General features: G+C 39.5%; 1 protein-coding gene across 1 annotated transcript; it reads right to left on the minus strand.

The window, feature by feature from the left end:
- Nucleotides 1-1,720: 1,720 nt before the first annotated feature.
- LOC121622973 (sphingosine 1-phosphate receptor 3) lies at nucleotides 1,721-6,512 on the minus strand. The gene is made up of 2 exons (XM_041960067.1): nucleotides 6,399-6,512; nucleotides 1,721-5,945 (listed from the first exon to the last, which is right to left on the minus strand). Exon 2 carries the CDS (start codon nucleotides 5,866-5,868, stop codon nucleotides 4,723-4,725), a length of 1,146 nt encoding a protein of 381 aa, XP_041816001.1. The 5' UTR covers nucleotides 5,869-5,945; nucleotides 6,399-6,512; the 3' UTR covers nucleotides 1,721-4,722.
- Between the last annotated feature and the right edge of the window lie 14,284 nt (nucleotides 6,513-20,796).

The raw sequence follows: 20,796 nt of genomic DNA on the forward strand, positions 1-20,796 counted from the left end.
GAGATGATGCTTAAAGGCTTCATGGCTGACAGTGTTTTTGTGAAATTGGCCTACAGTTACCTTACTGGAGGCACTGGAAGACGCAAGATTTGTTTAAGATTAAAAAAAATTTATAGAACTGTTATTATTTTGTTGTGATGACTGAAATGCTATATTTTTGAGAAGACATAGGTGCATTTGGACATAATATCTTGATTTGGTGTTTTAAAAGATTTAAAAAAAGACAGTTGTTCTTGTAGTTTAGATGAAGTGCAAATCAAACCTCAAAGAGGTGTTAACAAGAGTATTTTAGGATAAAAACCTGAAATTTTAGTTTTGTCTGTCAAGCACAACCACATTTCTACAGGAACCGTTGGCTAAGAGGTTGGGGAAACAAAACAGTTTGGACAACAAATGCTGTTTATAATGAATTACCTTAGGAAAATGTCCTTTAATCTCACCAATAGTGTGACAGCTCACTCAATTAGTCACTATATGAAATCTGCTTTTACTGGGGATTAGAACTGAATGTGTTTTGCTTTGCAGTAGTCACAAAGTGTTGGGATACAAACAGACATCCTTCATAGTGCTGTCAATGGCTTTAAAGATAAACTTTTTTTATGAAGTATTTTGTGTCACTGCAGTCGCATGACTTAAAACCAACTGTTCTCGTGGACATTGTTCGTAGACCTTGATACCCCTTTATTTGAAAGAGGTGCTTGTGTATGCTGACACTGTAAAATATTTATGCTTTTCAACCAGTGATTATTTCTGAATTGGTTTTCTCTGGATTCTTCTTTTAGGTGTGTAGTCAATGATTAGTTCTGGGGCTTGAGTCATGCAATGGATATTCTCACATTCTTGATTAACATTTTCGGCTTTTTTTTTTCGTGAACTCTTGAAAGTTATTTTCATTTGAACGATCACAAATGAATAGCACAATCAGAACGTTAGATGGGTTAGATCATCTGTGTCAGTTGCACCAAGACGATGAATTACCAATGTGCTGCGACGTAATTTACACATTTTACTTAAGAGACTAGATTAGACAAAAGCTGGGTTCCCACAGTGTGCACTCAATGCAGAATGTTTAATATTAGATCACATTCACTTACTGATGTGCGGATATCTTATGGCAGGACTACTTTATTGCCACTAGATGTCAGCACAGACATGTTTGTTTACCCCTGTCAGTCACACTCACTTCAATTCTCTTGTGTTATCACTTATTAGTAGCAAAGGATGCTGGCTGTGTATTGCAGTACAGTACAGGGGAAAATCCAACTCTAAGAAGCAAGTTTTCAGCCATTATTGCTTGACAGGTCAGACTTCATTTGCATTTTGCAGTCCACTCAGAACAGTTTACTGTATTTAGGTTATACGGACTGTTTTTGTAGAGCGGAAATCCAAATTTTGAAAGAACAGTACACAGCAGTTCTGGCTAGCAGACTTTTTAAATGCTCTCATCCTTACTATTGTCAGTACTCTGATGGATACCAAATGAATGGGGCATTGTATTTGATATGCACTGGACCACTTCAGTTGAACCAAAATCAGCATGTGTTCAATGAGTTTGACAAGACAGATGCAATGTAATATAACGTGCCTGTATTTTGCTGCAAGAGGGAGTGTACAGTACATGCATCTCACAACAACACACATTTTAGCAAAGAGCAGTACAGAAATATCCAGCATCGGGTCCATTTTGGTTTAAGCTTAAGACTTTCCTTGATTCCTTGTGTCCCTTTGAGCAGCCTAGAATATTGGCATTTTGAGAGATACAAGAGAAGAAAGGGACACAAAGAATAATTGTTTTCTTTTTTTTTTTTTTTTACACTTTTACCACCTTTAACATTTACTTTGTCCAATACTTTGTGACATAATTTCATCAAATCTAATATCTCGGGAGAAGGAATAATGCGCTAAATCTTTACAAAGCACTATGCCAATATAAAGAATTCTTTTTGGGTTTAGTCTTTATTGCTGAAGAGCAAATTCGTAATCACTTTGGCCAAATGCGCGACGTTTTGAACAAAGCGTAGGAAGCAGGAACAACTCCATACTTGAATCTCTCTGATAACATGACGATTAGCTGTGCGGCATAAAGAAATTATACAACCAAACACGCTGGGATACAAAAAGAACATGGCTTCTTTCCAGATTTCTGTTGATGAAAATGTGCCTTTTATTTGTACAAATGGTATTTTTATTTCTCTTTCTCTCTCTCTTCAAAGTGCAATAGCTGATCTTCAATGGGGCATGCCTGTTCACTAGAGGTTGTGTTTTGCCCTGCTGCGTGTTGCTGCTTGAGACTACTGTTTTCTCTCTCTGTCTCTTTCTCTCCCTCCCTCCCTCTCTATTATATATTATAAATGTATCATTTCCAGATCTAAATATAAATCTTTGTCGGAGGGAATCACACAGAAACTCACTATTTTGGAACAGGTATAGTAAAAAAAAAAGGAAATAAAAACAAAGAAATGAGTCCAAATGATGTTTACAGATTTAATCTTTTGGTTGTATGGGTTTATCATTATTCTGTATGACTGTTGGCAATAAAACCGTGAATGTGTAGAAGCTCTGTTGTTGTCTCTGCTGCCATAATAACACATTTCAGTTTATAACAGATGCAGCATTTAGCCGGTATCATCACAGTTTCCTCTAAAATTTTAAAGGGTTGGTTCATGCTTATTTAAAAAACAGGGTTTCTCACTCACTTCTAGTGATATTTTGCCATGCAGATTGTTTTTGTTTATTTTGGCCGTGAAAAAAATATCCATAAACAGTGTCCTTGTTATTCTGGACAATCTGCAGAATACAATGTTTTAAGGGGACATATTATGGAAAAATGGGTTTGGCCTCATATGGATTTGGCTTAAACAAGATGTTCAGAATTATTGCCCTTTGTGATGTGACAACAAGGACACAAGCAATCTTTTAGTTTTACCCCTTTTAGGGGGCAACCAGGCAGGTAAGGAATTCATTTATTTAAAATCTGGTGTGTGCAACACCAACCAAAAATGTTTCAATACGAGTGAAAAAAGAAGGGGAGGAAAATAAAAATACTGTGGATTCAAGGAAATCATATAAAATTGTTGAAGATACATAATATGTCCCCTTTAATAGTGACCTTTTGTACAAAAAAAAGTTCCCATGAAGATGGTTCACACTGAGGTTTTTGAATAATCCAGAGTCGCAGGGATGCCGTTGCTGTACAGAGACGATGCTGTTGAATATTTTAATGTTATTTTGTCAATGCTGTGAGCAACACAAAAATCCATTCGCCTCCACTGTTTTGTGGTGGCTGCAGCACTCTCACAACCTGGACATGCAAAAGCAAAAAGTACCTGCATGGCTGGATGCCACTACAAGTAAATGAGAAAATGATATTTATCTATTTGTAATGTGGATAAAGGTTATTTTCTCAAAGGAATGAGGAAGATACAACACTGAACAAGGCAGAACTGCACTCTCTACTGGCTACATGAGGTGATCCAGGTGAGTCATCCTCACACTGTATGTTTACTCGTTTTTTACTCATTGTGTCAAAGCTAATCTACTGCATCATACAAACAGCTGCACACAGTGAACTATTTCTGTTTCACGTGCTGCATCCACATGCCTTGTCCCTCAGTTTACCATCTTCATGCTTTTAAGGTTGATATTAAACGTTTCCACTTCTAGATAATTAGATAATTAAATACTCGCAACACTTTCAATCTGGCACTGAAAAGAAAATTTAAGAGAGTCTGTTCTGAACATGCAGCAGGTTGTGAAGATATGTGGCCAGCACTGAGGATATTAACTACCATTATTAACCAGCAGATGGAGCCATAGTATCACTTAAAACTACTGATGTTGAACAAACTGCATCAGTTACATTAATTGTTAGTACAGCTATATCATGCAGTCTGAACATGATGCTACTGATATAATGCAAAGTGTAGCAGGTTTGATTCTGCAGCATGTTTTTATCTCATTTACATCACATATATACACAATTTATAATGCAGTTTTCATTACAGTAACTGCACAGTATACTGTAGGATTATAGAGTAAATACAAAATTACAGAAGAGTGTGCATAGAATAATAAATAATTTCCACTGTTTGTAATTACACTAATAACTGTCTACAATCATTCTTCATTCCATTGTTTTGCAGAACTATAATTGCACTTGTATTCATTGCAGGTGTTTTTTCACTTCTTATTTGTCTGAAATGGTCACAGCTGTAACCACAGGGGTTAATGGCTTTTTTTGTCAAGGGCAAGAGCACCATTCATTTGCAAATCATGATTGTCCTGCAACTCCATGCACCTCCAAAATGTCCACCTTTCATGAGCTAAGAAAAATGCATTTTTTCAGCTAATCCAGAGTTTTTCAGTTGTTTTTTGGGTTTATTTTCGCAACCAGTAATGGGTTTATCCTCCAGTTAACTGTAAAATCACCAAATGTGGACATACATGCTTCTCACTGGGCGGTGATGAAATATGACCTGTATTTGACAAAGTTGACACTGACTGTGTCAATGAACATATTGGCGGTATACACTAATCAATGCCCATTGTGGACATTTTTAATAAGCTTCCCAATTATGGATGATGCAGTTATATGAATATTGAGCACAAAGGAGAAAGCACTGCCCTGCAGCCTCTGCCTCATTCTAAACCAATCACAACTCGATGAGTTTATACATTAGGACCACCCTCACCTTTCTAATGTAGATATCTCGCTCCCTTCTTTCAGTCTTTTCTGTCACTCTCGAGGACGGCCTGAGCAGCCCCTCCTGCCACCACCGACACCTGGCCGTGGCCTGTGTCTGTCTCCTGCTCCTTCTCCAGCTCCGCCTGCCTGGAGCTCCGCTGGCTCTGGTTGGGGTTGTTCTGGCTGCTCCACGACTTGCTCCTGCTGCGGCTGGGCTCCAGAGACTGCTTGTTCCCGCTGCCATTGACAGAAGCCCTCTTCCGGTAGCAAACGCCACACACCAGACCCAGGAAGGCCCGTCTCATCTCGCGGCTGGCCAGCGTGTAAATGACCGGGTTCATGGCCGAGTTGAGCACGGCCACCGCAATGAACCAGTCAGCCTTGTAGAGGATGGGGCAGCGCTGCTCACAGGCCACATCCAGCAGGAGCAGGACAAAGATGGGCGTCCAGCAGGCGATGAAGACCCCAACTACAATGATGACGGTGCGCAGCAGCGACATCGCATGCTCAGAGTTTCTGTGCTTGCTCACCTTTCGGCTGCTGGACTTCACCAGGATGTAGATGCGGGCATACAGGACTGACATGGCTAAGAGCAAAACCATGAAAACTATGATACAGAAAGCTACATATTTCTTGGTGTAGAGAGGGAGGACTGTGGAGCAATCGGGCAGGTTGTCCAGGCAGTTCCAGCCTAGAATGGGCAAAGCTCCAAGAGATATAGCAATCAGCCAGCAGGTCCCTATAAGCAGAAACACTCTGTAGTTCTTGTTGGCATCATAAGGCCTCATTTTGATCATAGTCAGGTGTCTCTCTATTGCAATAGCCAGGAGACTGAAAATGGAGGCACCAAGTGCTACAAACATGCTCCCCTCTCTGACAAACCAGAGCGCAGGTGAGAGCTGCAGGGTCTTCTCTCCTGACAGGAGCAGGTTGACCAGGTAAGCGACTCCAGCCAGCAGGTCGCAGAGCGCCAGGTTGGCGATGAAGAAGTACATGCGGTTGTGGAACCTGTGGTTTCTCCATATGGCGGTCAGCACGGTGAGGTTCTCCAGGACGATGAAGCTGCATATGACGAGGAACACGATGGTTTTGGTGTCCACGGTGCCGCGGCTTGTGCCGACGGTGGGCCGGTGGTCCAGCTTCCCCGTGTAGTTGTAGTGGAGGTATATCTGAGGGTTGACCATCTTCAAGGCACCGGCTGCTGACACTGGAGGTCAGAAGAGAGCGAGGAGTCCAGTGTCAGCAGATCCAACGTGTTCAGCTGGGGTGGAAGATGTGAGGAACATTTGAGTTATCACAGAAAGCAGCCAGATGCAGTCATTATCCAGTAACACAGCAATTCCCGGTGTTGTCTGATGGGTTTTAACCGAATAATACAGCTTTCCTTGCTCTTATGAAAACATGAGCTTATTAAAACTGGGAAATACCTGCAAAAAACTTTTAAAAAATATGATTTACACCTTAAAATATTATATCATCATGCTGTTTGTTTGTTTACATGGAGTTCTTTCATTGCCTATACTTCCAGAGGCTCATTTCGGACATAAATTAATCTTACCTCGGCTTTTAAGACGTTAAATTAGCTGTATTTTCAATAACAATCACACACTGTAGACATAATCGATTTAACTTGTTAAATTAGACCGCGCAGATGTAATTAGTCTCTTTGTGCCGATTGGAGCACTTTCCCAAAGACAGCTGTGTTGTAACTCACCGTGGGATGCTCGCAGTCAGGCTGTAGCTGAAAGTTTAAGACGCACATTTCATTGCTGTGTTGTAGACTGCCCGTGTTTCCTTGATTAGCCGCTGAACTTTAATTCTTTGTCCGTCGCTCGGTGGAAGAGAGCAGCTCCGCATCTTTTCCTGATCTCTAAACTCCGGAGTTGTCGACGGCTGGCTGGAAGTCACACCTCCCCCTCCTCCCCTCCCGCAGCCCGGGCAGGGAGAGCGGAGAGGCTGGGTCGGCTGAAGGGTCAGTTCAATGCCTGAAGCATGGCAGAGGCAGGAGGTACGTGGAAAACTCGCAGCGTTTTTAAGATATGTTGCAGCAGTTCATTCTCACTGTTTTCGTCCCAGACACGTTGAAATGTCCCCCAGGAGTGTGATAAACCCCTCAGGAATACGTTTGTCCTTAACATTGTACCAAAACATCATAACAGAAGAAACAATTTGTCAGCATATCTTATCTGTTCAGACATTTAGCTTACTGTATCTCCGCCAATTGTGTTACTTATCTTCAAATACATGTCAGACATTAGTTCATTTGTGTTGCTTTGCTTTACAAGCTTTTGAGTCTGTGACTGAGAATAATTTAAGGTAGCTAGCTAGCTTACTTGTATGTAAAAGCGTTAGCTACTTAAGTTAGCTAGTTAGCCGGCTAGCTGGCTAGGGAGAAGGACAGATACATTTGGTAATGCAGGCAGATTAGACTACTTTATTAAACCCAGTTGGAAATTGTAGTGCAGTCACATAAATAAAAAGGTAGGAAGGTAGTAAGCAAAATACAACAAAAATCTGTGAATAATATTGATTAATTGTTATTTAACAATAGCTAGAACAAAATGTAAACAGAATAGAGGACCATGTTGTCAAATAACTAGGTGCACAGTAATGTTATGTGTAAAGAAGTAAAGGAAGATTTCATCTGAATGCAATGCAACAAAAGCCTTGCCTCTGCAGATATACTTTCACGTCATATACATATTTATATATATACATTTAAATGGATAAAAAGAGAAAGGGCAAGCACACAATATGCTGTAAGAGTTTAAGTTAAGATGACTGCAGCCCATCCTTTGTTCTGGTCCTTCTGTCATGACCTCATATCCAGGAAGGATGGGCAGGGCTGGCAGAGAAGAGAAGGACTCAGAGAGTCTGGGAGGCAGAAAGACAAATGATGCCGCTTTGAAACAGATGTGGCAAAGTGGGAATCTACACTGCAGAGACTTTAAGACTTTCCTAACTGAGACTAAACATAAAATTACCAGGATGTGACTAAAACAATAGGCTGAACTTTATTTCCAAACAAAATCCAGAAATTGCACGAGGAATAATCGAGTCATCAGCATTGTGCACTGGATTTGTCCACTATGTGAATATGACTCAAACGCTAAGAATCTTGTTGCTTTACTTTATACGGAGCCACACATTTTGCTGCCTGCAACTTTCCCCAAACGAAGCACATACTGTACCGTGTCACAGACCAAATCGTTAAAGAGTAGATCTCTTCCAGTGTCTGTGGTTATTAACCCAGAGGAATGTTTTGTGTGGTTGAATAAACAGCTGTGGTCTGGCATTGGTCCATTAGCATTGTTACAGTTACAATTCTCAGTCATTTCCTGCAGGTCGCACTGCCAGCAGCAATGGGAAAATCTCAGGGAAAAAGCCAAATAGTTACTTTGGACCCACAGCAAATCTGGGACCAATCACAGAGTGGGTCTACGTAAAGGCAGCTGGATTAACAGAGCGGGCACATGGTTGGAAAAACCTTGGGTTTTTCAAAAAACTGCAGTGAAGTTGGGCTCACATCTGCATTTACATAAACTTTGAGCCAAATATGAAACCATCAGCAAGTACAAACCTATAATATGTGGTTAGAGTGAGTCTACATCTATGTGTATTCATAGACTACTGAAGAGGAGCATGGGTGGAGGGTTTTTCACTTTTGCAGGACCACCCTCACTAAAATATTACTTTGTAGGCAACCACTTTTTCGGGTTTAGGCGAGACTGAATGTTGCTGTCATCTTTGTCAGTGGGACAGTAATTTAAGTTCGCTGTTGCTGCCAATTTCCAGCATCAGGAGTTGTACCTCCCCTCTAAATCATTAATACACCATATGTGTGATTTCCTGCCATTATAATGCTATATTATTTAAGTACAGACTGACAAGCCGCAGCCCCACATTTGAAAGTACTGTACTATATAACCTTCCTTCTCTCAGGGTAGCTGGCCTCACAGCTGGTAAAACCATTCCTCAGGGAAAGTTTCCACTGCTCAACTACAGCCTGCCCTGGACCTTATACAGTATGCAGTAAGTGTGACATTGTGTGTGGTAGGAAGAAGTATTCACATTCTTAATTTAAGTAAAAGTAGCAACACCACACTGTAAAACTGCACTAAGTAAAACTAAAAGTCCTGCAATAAAAAAATTACTGAAGTAAAACTACAGAAGTATAATCAGTAAATTAGAGAAGTAAAGAGGTAGTTATGCAACATGTCCCTTGTCACTGGTATATTATTATATATTACATTATTTCAGTATTATACTTAAACGTTAATTTCGAAGCAGCAGTTTAATGTGCAGCTGGTCAAGGTGGAGCCATAACTAGTACTGCTTTGTACAGTTTTTTATTTACAGATTTGTATTGACTCTCCTGGTGTATGAGCTTTATTTGCTTATTAATTGATCAGAAATTGCTTTTATGATCGGCATGTTATGAAGTTTTTGCTTTGTGTGAAGCACTTTGTGACCTGGGTTTGGAAAAGTGCTCCATCAATAGAGATCATTATTATTATATATTTGGATATTTTAATCTATTAAAATACATCATATTTTGTAGGACAATCTTATATTTTGTAAAATGAACACAGCTGTCAGGTAAATGTGGTTGAGTAAAAAGTGCAACATTTGCCTCTGAAATGTCTTCATTACAAGCATGAAGTAGTGGAAATGTACTTAATTACAGCACTTGAGTAAATGCACTTAGTTACTTTCCACCATTGGACATTGTTTGATGTTGCTGGTAAAAATAGAACAATACAATCAAGATTCAAGATGAGATATTTGATGTAGAAATATATATACTTTTATTTAAAGAGCTTTGTGCAGGATCTGCTTGCTGTCTGTAGATATAAAGCATTTAACTAACTCTTGACTCGGCATAATCATATCAGAATATCCATTATTAATCATAAAGAAATATAAAAGCAGTGCACACTAACAAATGCCTACACATATAAAGCATTCTAAGGTCATTCATAATTGATTATAATGCAGTTTATGTGACTGGTAACATAATAGCCTCTCGTTCAAAGCAGAGAACTTATGGTTAAATGAGAATGGCCGGATAGGATAAAGATAAGGGCCCTGCGCTTTAGTACTATAAGCACATTACAAAATCTATTTGGCCGGCATCACTGTAGCCATTACTTTCCTGGGGTTTGCCCTCTCCAAGCTCTCAACCCTTCATTAGAGTGCAAGAGCTGGGGTCAGAGCCGTGGGCAGTGGCACATCCATGTGCAATTACATGACAACCCTGCCTTTAATTTCACCCTCACCATTTTGAGGCAAAAACACACCCCGTGAGTCTGGGCTACAAATCCGAGGCGGGCAGTCCCCTCCTGCCCTGTGGCTTTTGTGGCGGCAGTATTTCGAGGCACAGCGGTCTTTTGCATGCAACTTAACAGAACAAGGCCTCGGAGACATTACTGAGGCATAATTTCAGCTGTGGCACAGTTTAGTCTAGGATCTGCCAACTTTAGAAGCCCACACAAACAGAAATAGGTCTTTAGTTCTGTCACTTCCTTTTGCAGAGATATTTAGTGCTCTTACCTTTAGTTCTTTCACCATTAAGTGCAGTGCTTTTAATTTTCCATTTCATTTGCTTCCAGCTAAGAGATTAATTGGATGGTTTTATTTAGATTCTGCCAATGGGTCTGATTTCAGTAATACTACAGTGGCTCCTCAACAGACTATCCAGTGTCAAACTGGCTACCATTACCATACAAGCATAAATTTAATGGACTGAAATCACTTAACACTGAACATGGAAAAAACCCAGCAGCCACAGTTTTTCTGTAGTAGACTCATTTTGAGGGCTTCCGTGATAATTGCATGGTTCCCAGCCAGGGTTACTGCCTGCTCTGCTGCATGTGAGCGTGCATAATATTTTCCTCACCTCCATGTACGTGCACATGACATCAAAATTTAAGAAATACAGTTTCATATAGTCCCATCACGTAGGATCACCATGTAGGATTTTACTCCAATAGCATCTTGAAGTGACTATGATACAGGGTCCAAAATGAACACCCACCAAGCGCCATATGCAGGTAGATTTTCAGTTTGGCGGGTAAATCTGCCACACTGGTGGGAAAATGTTTGTACCAAAATAGCCAGTCATTCAGGGGGAGACTGCTACTGTCCTCTGCTGTAAATGTCTAAGTTTCACTCACACAAACACATTACCATATATGTGTATCTGTTTACAGAATGGCAACAGAATCATCCAACAGAGCAATCCATTTAATGACCACTCTGAACCCAACCCTAACCTACTTTGGTTTGATGTCAAGAACGTTTGTTCGCTGTGATAGGATTAATAATCTGACTTTTATACGCATCCTAAGAAAAAAAAATGTGTGCAGGTCATTTCCTATTTCAGTTACCGCCAGTCTGCTGCTAGCTGCTGATATTTACAAGGAGTAAGCCATTCTACATGGACCATGCAAAGAACATAGTGGTCGTGGTAGAGAGTGAGGAGTGTGATGAGAATGTTAAATTGACTAGAATGTGTAAGCATCCTATAGGTTGCAGAACCTTCAAATCTGAGTTTATGTTTGATCCTTGACTACATTTAATAACAAACACTTGACTTGACTGTTGAGATGAACATTTTTGAGTTGTATTCAGGCTTGAAGTTATTAACCGTTGATCAACTGTTAATTGCACACACTGTTTTGATAGTACAAGTTTTTGTTGCACCACTGCCTAATAATTCACCATTTATAGTTTATACATTCTAAGTAATCTTTAGGGCATTCAGACTAGATAGGACAGCTGTAGTCCCTAGAGCTCAGATTAGAACTGTCCTATCTAGTCTGGTGCACATGAACTGATGAAGCCTGCTGGAGAGGCAAAACGTCTTCCAAGACAAACTGACGAGGTCCAGTTGCGAACGATTGAATGCCCTAAAGCTTACAATGACCTGGATGAATGAGAATATTCACAGGCATTCTAACTAATGACTTTATAATGCCTAACATTATTTACTTCATGCATCATATCTGAAACCATTAGTTAAACCTTCAAACCCTTAGAAACCCTTCAAAAGGATGACTGATGAGGATCTTTTTTCCTGTGGCATTTATAGCTCTCTAACACTCTATTCTGTCTATCTGTCGATCGTATTTTTTTATTTTTTATTCCCATTGTATCAAGATACCATTATTATTATCTTGTATTAAGCCTATAGGGAAGTGGTCAGTTCTCACTAAAGGCTTTTCTGACGTGCAACAATTTCTATGTACCGTACATGTTTCTTCGTATGTTTGGCTACTATTATAGCTTTCACTAGAACTCAGCTGTTACATTTCCCATTTGTACTCAGAACGGGAAGTGTGATTAGTCCCTTGATGATCAGACAGATTTTGAGACCACTTTTCTTAGCAGTGCTTCATATTGTAAATGCAGCTCCTGCTATTTATTTTATCACTGTCTTGACCTTATTTCGAGACTTCATTTTGGCCCTGCAGAGTTGTCAGTCCAGGCTATTATGCTGCAACTGCATTCAGTAGCGGGCCGTTTCCTTCCCTTTCTGTTGAGTGCAATTGCACTGGCCTTCCAGACAGTTGATGCGAGCGTACAGCAATAGCCCATTTATCATGAGGTTGGGCATTGCTTTTCTCTTTCAAGCCCATTAGGTCTACAGTACTCAGAGCTTGTTGTATTGATGTCCGCAAGTCATTGGTCATTGCCTGACTTGCTGCTGAATGGATGGCTATTACACTGTTGTTAACCCAGAGAGGAGTCTGGAGCCTGCATTCATATAAAACCTCAAATACAACATTCTTACTTGCATTATATTTATTGATCTTTTACTCAGTTGCTATTCCCTAGAACTTCTTTCATACGTTTCCTTATTTTATCACTTAAACAAATCATCATCCAATGTATAACATGTTAATGCATGAATAAATAAGAATCCTTTTCAAAACTGTAAAAGGAAAATTCTGTTTTTTATTGAACCTGTGTTCTATTTTCATAGTTTTGGCAGCGATTCAAGTAGCTCCACTTTAACACAATAATCTAAATTGGTGGCAGTAGGTGGCAAACCTACACCTGCACTTTCACTCTAACTCCTCTGCAGTCTTTGTTGATACAGAGATAAACTCTATTGTTATTTTAACCCACTAAAAAGCTCATGTTGTCTGTGGGTGTCATCACCACAGTGTAAAAATATGTTCAAACTAGCCTCAGAGTCAGTTAACATACACTTACGCTTAAAATAAAATAAAAAGTTGGCAGTTAAACAGTTTCTCATTATGATATTATGATCACAGAAGCTTATAAATCATTACAACTACATATTAAACCAACCAAAACCAGTATTTGAAGAGTTCACCTCTCATATTGCAGGTGAGCAAATACTGGGGAGCCACATAAAATTGGTTACTTAGTTAGCCTAAAAGGTACCACAAATCAATGTTTCTGTCATCACTGCTATTTGTTTTTCCATTAATTTCTTAGTGCTATACCCATTAGAGCATATTTAAAACCAGTTACCTCCAGAAGCCTCTGTTAACGTGTTCACGTTGCTTATCTGCACAAGTCAGAGAACATGAGTTTTATATAATAAGATTATCTAAAGTACATGTTCTGTTGGATCAATGTGCCGTATCTCCTTTTACATCCACTGGACACAGAGGTGTTGTAACAGCATGGTAGGTGTTGCTGTCCAATATTATGCAATATTTTTTATTTTTCTATGTTTGTGTTCACATCTCATAGCGACAGAGTTAAACTCAGAATAAAATATATTTTTCATTTGAGATCAAAGGCTGACTCAAGGCTGACTCTTCTCAAGAAAGAATCTTTGTTATGTTTGCTTCCTGTTGGGAATCAATAAAACTGCTCTTTAGCTAGCGAGGAAATTACTAAGATGCATAGTAAGTGTTCAGGAAACCATTTTAGCTTGCCTGATTAAATGTAGGTGTACTTTAAACTGTACTGCAAACTCTTGTTGTGCATCTAGGTGGTAGATGCAAACATGCATGCCACTGCGTGTATCTTACATATCCACTGATTTTAATGCAGTGATGTTGAACATTGATTTGTCTCTATAGTTGCTCCTAACACATGCAAACCCCTATAAAAAATAGGAGAAAGCAAGATCCTGATGCATGAGTAGTCACACACTTTCCACAAGAGAGGGAATGGATTCCTGCCCAAAAATTACATAGCTACCATTTTAAAGACTTTTTAACTTTTGTTCTTAAGCAGAGCAGGTTTCTTATTTATTAGAGGAATCAGTTCCCTCTCTTATGGTGAAAAAGGGGAAGTAGTCAGATGGTTTGGTCTCTCTATCCACATTTGCTGCAGCTGACCCAGGATGACCCGGTGATTTAAAGTAATTTGTGATATTAGTGGCACATTGACTCTGTACCAAAAGAGTCCACATAACAGCAATATTTCTTTAGTTTATTTAAACTCTGATTATCATATGATTTTAAACATACCACACAGCTTAACTTAAAAAATGACATTAGTCTGCTCAGCCCATTTATATGACCCTGATTCCAAGACAGTCGGGATGCTGTGTGAACATACATAAAAGCAGAATGCAATCATTTGCAAACAAACTGTGTTTACTGACAACGGTTTTATGAAATGTCAGTCAAGGGCAGCTGAGCTCTTCAGCTGTCCATGACTGGTTTGTGTCTCTGTGTTGATCCATTAAGAGGTGGATCATGATGAAGATGTCCAATTTTACTCTTTTGAAAAATCCAGTTTTAGCCACACCATAAAATACAATACTACTGTATATGAAGTATTGTCAGTCACTGTCGCGCCATCTCTTCGTTGTTAAAAATAAGAATGAATAAACTATAAAAGCAGAATCAGTCCTCATGGAGACATAACTTTATTGTGATGTTTTCTTGTAGATGTCTATGCATTGTATCCTACTTCCTGAGGTCTGTCATCATTCTGACGTTCCCGACCCATTCAGTGGGGACTTGACCTGACAGGTGAAAATGCTTTGTCTAGTAAAACCTTCCAGCTGTGTATTCCTTTCCCAAACTGTATACATATTTCATTAGAGGCCGTATGACTGGTGCCTTCCTGACCCTGGACCTCTCAGAGCACACACACACACACACTTTAAGGCAGTCTGCCATTGGCGACTGTCGATGGATTGTCTTGGAGTCAGAGTGATTGTCTGGTGCCGACGAACAAAAGACGGAGACTGCAGCTGACAAACTGTCTGCAGCTGAGAAAGATGCAGAACCTGAAGTGAGCGGAGGGAGAGGTCTTACACACAGTATTCTGTAATGTCTATTAACATAATGAAGGATGTTGCTGTGAAGTCAAAAAGCCACAAGAGACAGGAAGTTTAAACATTTCATCCAGTTATAAGAACTTGATCTGTTATTGCTCTCTGCTGCAAGATGGTCTTTCATATAGACTTGCAAACTGCTATGCAATAATCCAAAACATATTTATTTCATAACAGTCATTAAACAGTTAAGATAATTCACTTTCCTCCCAGTATTTTTTAAAGCACCTGGCTTTGATTAAATCCCTAAAATCTCAACAAATGAACATATTTAGAAGTTTTTTTCCATGAAAAAATTCCTTCATGCCTTCCATTGGCTTAGATGTAACTCTACTCTTTTGCCTTCATGTAGTATGCGCAGATCTAAGCTGTCCCTAACTCTATCTCCACCCACCCCTCCGCCCCTACCAGCAGCTTTGACTTAGAACTAACCACGAGCAATAGTAGCCATTCATTTCAAAAATTTCTGTTGTGATGGTGATGCCACACAAACAAGAAAAAAGGAACTTTCAGCATTGCATGTCATTGTTTCTCTCTTGCACACACACAAACACAGTTATACTGTATATAAAGTACACGGAGAGAGCTTCCCTTGAATGTGAATTGTGAAATTTATTTCAAGGTCACTCACAAACAAGAAAGAAAAAAGTCTCTGAAGACAAAAGCTGAGAGGTCATCTTGTCGCCGGCATTACTCTGAAAGTCCCTTGCTCATCCACACTGAACAGAGACAGTTGATGATCCATTGCACATATGTAATTGTTGGGCACTATTGGAGAAGACCATGCTGTGAATTCAAGACATGGTGTGTTAAAGAATGTCTGCTGTGTGCTGCTGTGCACACGTTTCTGTAAATGTCAATGGCATCAAAGTGCTTTAACACATTCACATTATGTGAATAAATGACTCAGCTTTCTCTCCCATTCATATTGTGCAAAGTGAGAACAAAGATATGCCCGCTGATATTAAAACCTTGAAACACGAAAACCAAGAGCTTCACTAAATCCTTATTTTGCAAAAATAAATTGTTTGAGTGGCACAAATCAATATTATTTATATTAACAAGTGATCAAATTACTATGTGTAATGTGAAAGGGATCGCTCATAGCGATGACTCCAGACAGGATTAGCACCCAACCCTACAATTCCCCTCAGCTGCGTGGTTTAACGTCTCCCATCTCATTGTTGTGCTTTTACAGCCCACAGCTTTACTGTTAATGCTCTCATCAGCATCATTTTCAGCCACAGCAGGCAGCTGTTTTCAGTAAAGAAACTCTAAAAACCCACCGTACACCACCTGCTCGGCAGCAAACAGCAGACAGACACAGTTAACGACAAGCTGCTGAACACAGTGGAGCGTTTAGCGGCTAAAGAGCCAGACATTTTTCTCAGGAGTTGGTGGAGACCAAAATGAAACTGAAAGGGGCTAAATATTGGACTTACGTTTGCCAGGTGGCCAGAAACGCGACTCTACATGAATGATAATGTTGCTACATATCTGCTGAATGTGTAATCAAGTAACTGTTTGGCAAAACATAGACAAAGTCAAATTTCTAAGGTGGTAGTATGCTTTTCTTGGTTAATCATGTATTTGCAAGGTTAGCCTCTTCTCAGGTGCATTGGTATATTTATTAACTAGTTTTAAAAAGGAAGTGTTCGAGGTGAAGTCAGTGCACACTTCCCTTTTCTCAAAACCAAAAACAAACTTTTGGACCTGTTTTTGTATGTAACCAGTATATAATCTAATACAAAAAAATATTTTTTTTCAAGTCTTCCATCAGCACTGGAATATTTGGATCCATACATTTGGAGCTGCTGACATGGATGTCAGTGAGCTGCTTTCTGGTTATGTCATACGCATTGTTCCTTATATCTGAGTTCTTGTCACAGGCGAGCTGTTGCTTTTTCAAGGCTCTTTGTGTTGAAGGTGTTTCCTCAGTGGCCCCTGCAGAAACCCCACAGAGAACATCAGACCGTGTTACCTCCAACAGTCCCTGTGGTCTGACTTGTAGCTGCATTGTGTAGCTGCATTGTCACGCAGCTTCCTCAGAGGATGTTCCATTAGAAACGCTTTGTGTGTGCAAGCAGAAAACACACACACACACAACCAGGCATGGCAAGGCAGCGCGGGCCGTAGAGGTGGCTTAAGTAACAACAGAGAGAGGAACCCAGAAAGGACTGTAGGTTAATGGGTCAGGAAGTCACACCTCAGTAGAGTTGGGGTTCAGGAAGTCATGTACACACAGACAAGTTTTACACTTTGTCTTGTGGGTGTAAAGTTTCCACAGCTAACTGTCCGTCCTTGACTCCCGCTCCAGTTGCTGAGCATTCAGACTGACGACTCACGCCACCAGGCAAATAAGGCCGAATAAGACCTCCTGTTGTTATCTAAATATTCTGGAGTTTGATATTTAGTTTGAATATTTATCTGGTGGAAGACAAGTTAAGATAAGACTATATGAATCCCCTGCTGGGGAAATCAGGTCATTACAGGCAGCAAGCAACAGTAATGAGATCCTTTTCACATTAAAACATATTGATATGTGAAAACTGAAAAAGCACAGGTGTAAACGATGAGATTAATGATGGCTGAATAACATTTAGCTTCTTCAGTTTCAGGGTCCTGCTGTTGTGCATGCTGGCTCACTGTCACGGCTCGCTGGGGCACTTGAAAAGGAAGCCATGATATTAACAACACCTGTGGTTTTCCTGCAGTGACAAGTGATGATAGCTGCTTTGAAGGAGACCTGTTCTTTATATCCTTCCTCACAAATCAAGTCTCCAGAATTCACATTTGACTGTGAAACCAAAACAATAGAGCTGTTTCCCCTCTCTGGCCAGAGCGAAGCACAGTGGACATTTCTTTTTACTTCTCGAATAATATCTGATAAGAGGTTATGTTGCATGTTTCTTTTTAAATGCTTGTGGATGCCTCATTCTGTGGTAGCTGAAGTATGAAAACTATGGTACATTCGAAAGATAAACAGACTTTACAGACCTTACATGACCTCAGCTACAACTTTAGAGAAGCTGATGAACCCAACTGGCCACTTGCACAGAAAATATCATAAACTGCAGCATATTTCTTTACTTTAAATAGTCCAAAACCAACTAAAACATTTTATTTAATTTTAGCATTTATTCAAAATTTGTACTGCTTTTATGCTCCGCGAAGACTTCTTACCTCTCTTGTCTTATTTTGTTGACACAGGATCTCAGTGTCCTCTGCAACTAACCCAATATGGACTTGTGGAGGTAGTGAGATTGAAAACAAACGCTCTGTGCAGAGCAAATACTGACAGCTGCTGATTCTGAGGAGAGACTGGGTGGACATTTATCCGTAACGTGACACATCATTAATAACATACTGAATAAAAGAAAACACCTGTTATTTTTGTTATTTTTGCAACTTTGACCGCGTCAGCTGCAGATGAGCTTGTTGCTATTTGAAATATCCTCGATTATATGGATAATATAGTTTATTCAGCAGTAGTATTATTTTAGAGTTTCAGTTTAACTATAGAAAGTGTGCTACGTGTTATTCTAAACATTAATACACGAGTGCATATAGACAAGGCAGCCCTGCTGAAAATAGTTCCCGCATGCATGGGGTATTTACAGTAATATGAGAGAACTGAGTCAACCTTTCCCAAAATATCTTTTGAGCATCACTTGACCTCCTGAACTACAAGTCAGGGCTTTTGAATCTGTCAAGACAAGTTTAAGGGAAAGGACGCTGATTAAATGAGATCGAACTGCACAAAAGTTCTTTCATATTGTTCCATTACAACATGTAGCCCCCTTTAAAATACCACTTAAACTTAAAAAGTGGCTGACGGCCTAACAAGTTGACACAGAAATGAATTCTGCTGCAAGAGTGTGAATTCATTTTAAAAGTGAGCGACTTTTATTATTATTATTATTACTATCCTGTGACATTTCATGAGTCACCGCTCAGTCCATTACTGTAGGTGCACAGTTTTTCCACAGCAGCCACTCATCACATTAATAAACGCTATGCAAAGAAATAAGTAAACCATCAGGAAGCAGCTGCTGCAGACCGTCTCTGCCCCACATTAAAGGATGTGGTTTGTGCTTTATGTGTGTCCTATAAAAAGCTTCTACCACAGTCTCTTTATTTTATGCCTTCTTCTTCCTCTATGTTTCTATTGTTTTACCTGAATTTTAAATCGTGAAAAGGAAGAAGCACATCATCACTGCAACACATACTTCTGTGACTCATTACTGATGCAGCTCATGAATTATGAATTACTGAAGTCAAATTCATTTTTGATCATTCATTGTGTGGGAGTCAAATTTAAATCTTTAGTGCCCTCTGGAGGGACAAAGCTGTATCAGGGTGGAAGGAAGTCAGCCAATGAGAGTTTGTTACTTTAATGAGCAACTGGGTGGAAAGTCATTTAAAACAGTGAGAAGAACACTAGTTCTTAATTTGTTAATCTTATATTCAGATTTGTATGTGAGTGACTTCAACATCAATCTTAGAAACTGATTCTGTTCATTGAATACAGTGTATTCAGACAAACATCTAATTTTGGATATTCTTTTGATATCAGGAAACATTAACAGGGTCGGTTGCAGTACCACTCATTTTCCACTAGAGGTCAGGGCGAAGAAACAGACGAGCGCTCTACTGTACTGTGTGAAGCACAGCCAATGAAATTAACACTTTAAGTCATGAAATGGCTTTTGCGAGAAAACATGTTGAGTGTTGTAACCAAGTGCTTTGGGGAAAAAAGCTCTTCAACTTGCTTCGTGGTAATCATGCATTTAGAAGACAAATAAACTCTCAGTCAATAACAGAACTGCACCACGGTGACTGCTCTGACGATAAAGATTGATACAGCTATAAGACTTTAAAGCCACAGGGTCAATATAAAGAGACAGGGCTGAATGGGTCTCATCAGTATGATCATCAGTATTGCTGAATAATTTATTGAGCCATTAATCCACCTCTTTAAAACCCATTTAAAGAGTATTATGTATATGTGATGAGCATCTTGTGTGGAAGATGATCTTGAATTTACCCCAATATACCCCAGCTTGACTGTGTAGTTACTTAATCGTAACTTAATACAATTTTGTTCTTAAATCAGTCATACATAGCTCACATGCATTATATTGTAGGAGTCTTCCTTGCAACAGTGATTTTAATTCTGATTAATCATATTTGATTCTCTGACACATTTAGCAAACCACCCATCAGAAATGTACGTTCTGTGTGTTATAATCAATCACAACCCAGATTCAAAGAAATATATAACAGATTGTGATAATTTGCTAATCATTTTTGACATATAGTCAATTGTAAACAGCATAAAGACAATGTATTTAAGGTTTGACCTCATCAGCATCATTGATGAAGGTTGTGTAATGCTCAAAAAACACCTGTTTGGATCATTCCACAGGTAAACAGGTTCATTGGTGACAGGTGATAGTATCATGATTGGGTATAAAAGGAGCATCCTGGAAATGCTCAGTCGTTCACAAGGATGGAGCGAGGTTCACCACTATGATCGTGTAAGGATGTTACTACATGGGCTCAGGGACACTTCGTAAAACTGTTGTCGGTAAACAGAGTTTATTTGCAAATGATTGCATTCAGTGTTTTATTTATGTTTCATACAGCCTCACAACTTTTTTGGAATCAGGGTTGTATAAATGACTATTTGTGAGACAAATTCAGAGTTGACTTTCGCAGCGATTTCAGCTGTTGTGCTACCTAACATCATAGTAAACTACTAAATGCTGCCTACCTATGAACAATGTGTGAACAATGTAGAGGATAGTGGCAGGAAGTGTAGAGTATCCACTTT

The sequence above is a fragment of the Chelmon rostratus genome, chromosome 19 (assembly GCF_017976325.1).
Source record: "Chelmon rostratus isolate fCheRos1 chromosome 19, fCheRos1.pri, whole genome shotgun sequence".
In the NCBI taxonomy this organism is placed as follows: domain Eukaryota; kingdom Metazoa; phylum Chordata; class Actinopteri; order Chaetodontiformes; family Chaetodontidae; genus Chelmon; species Chelmon rostratus.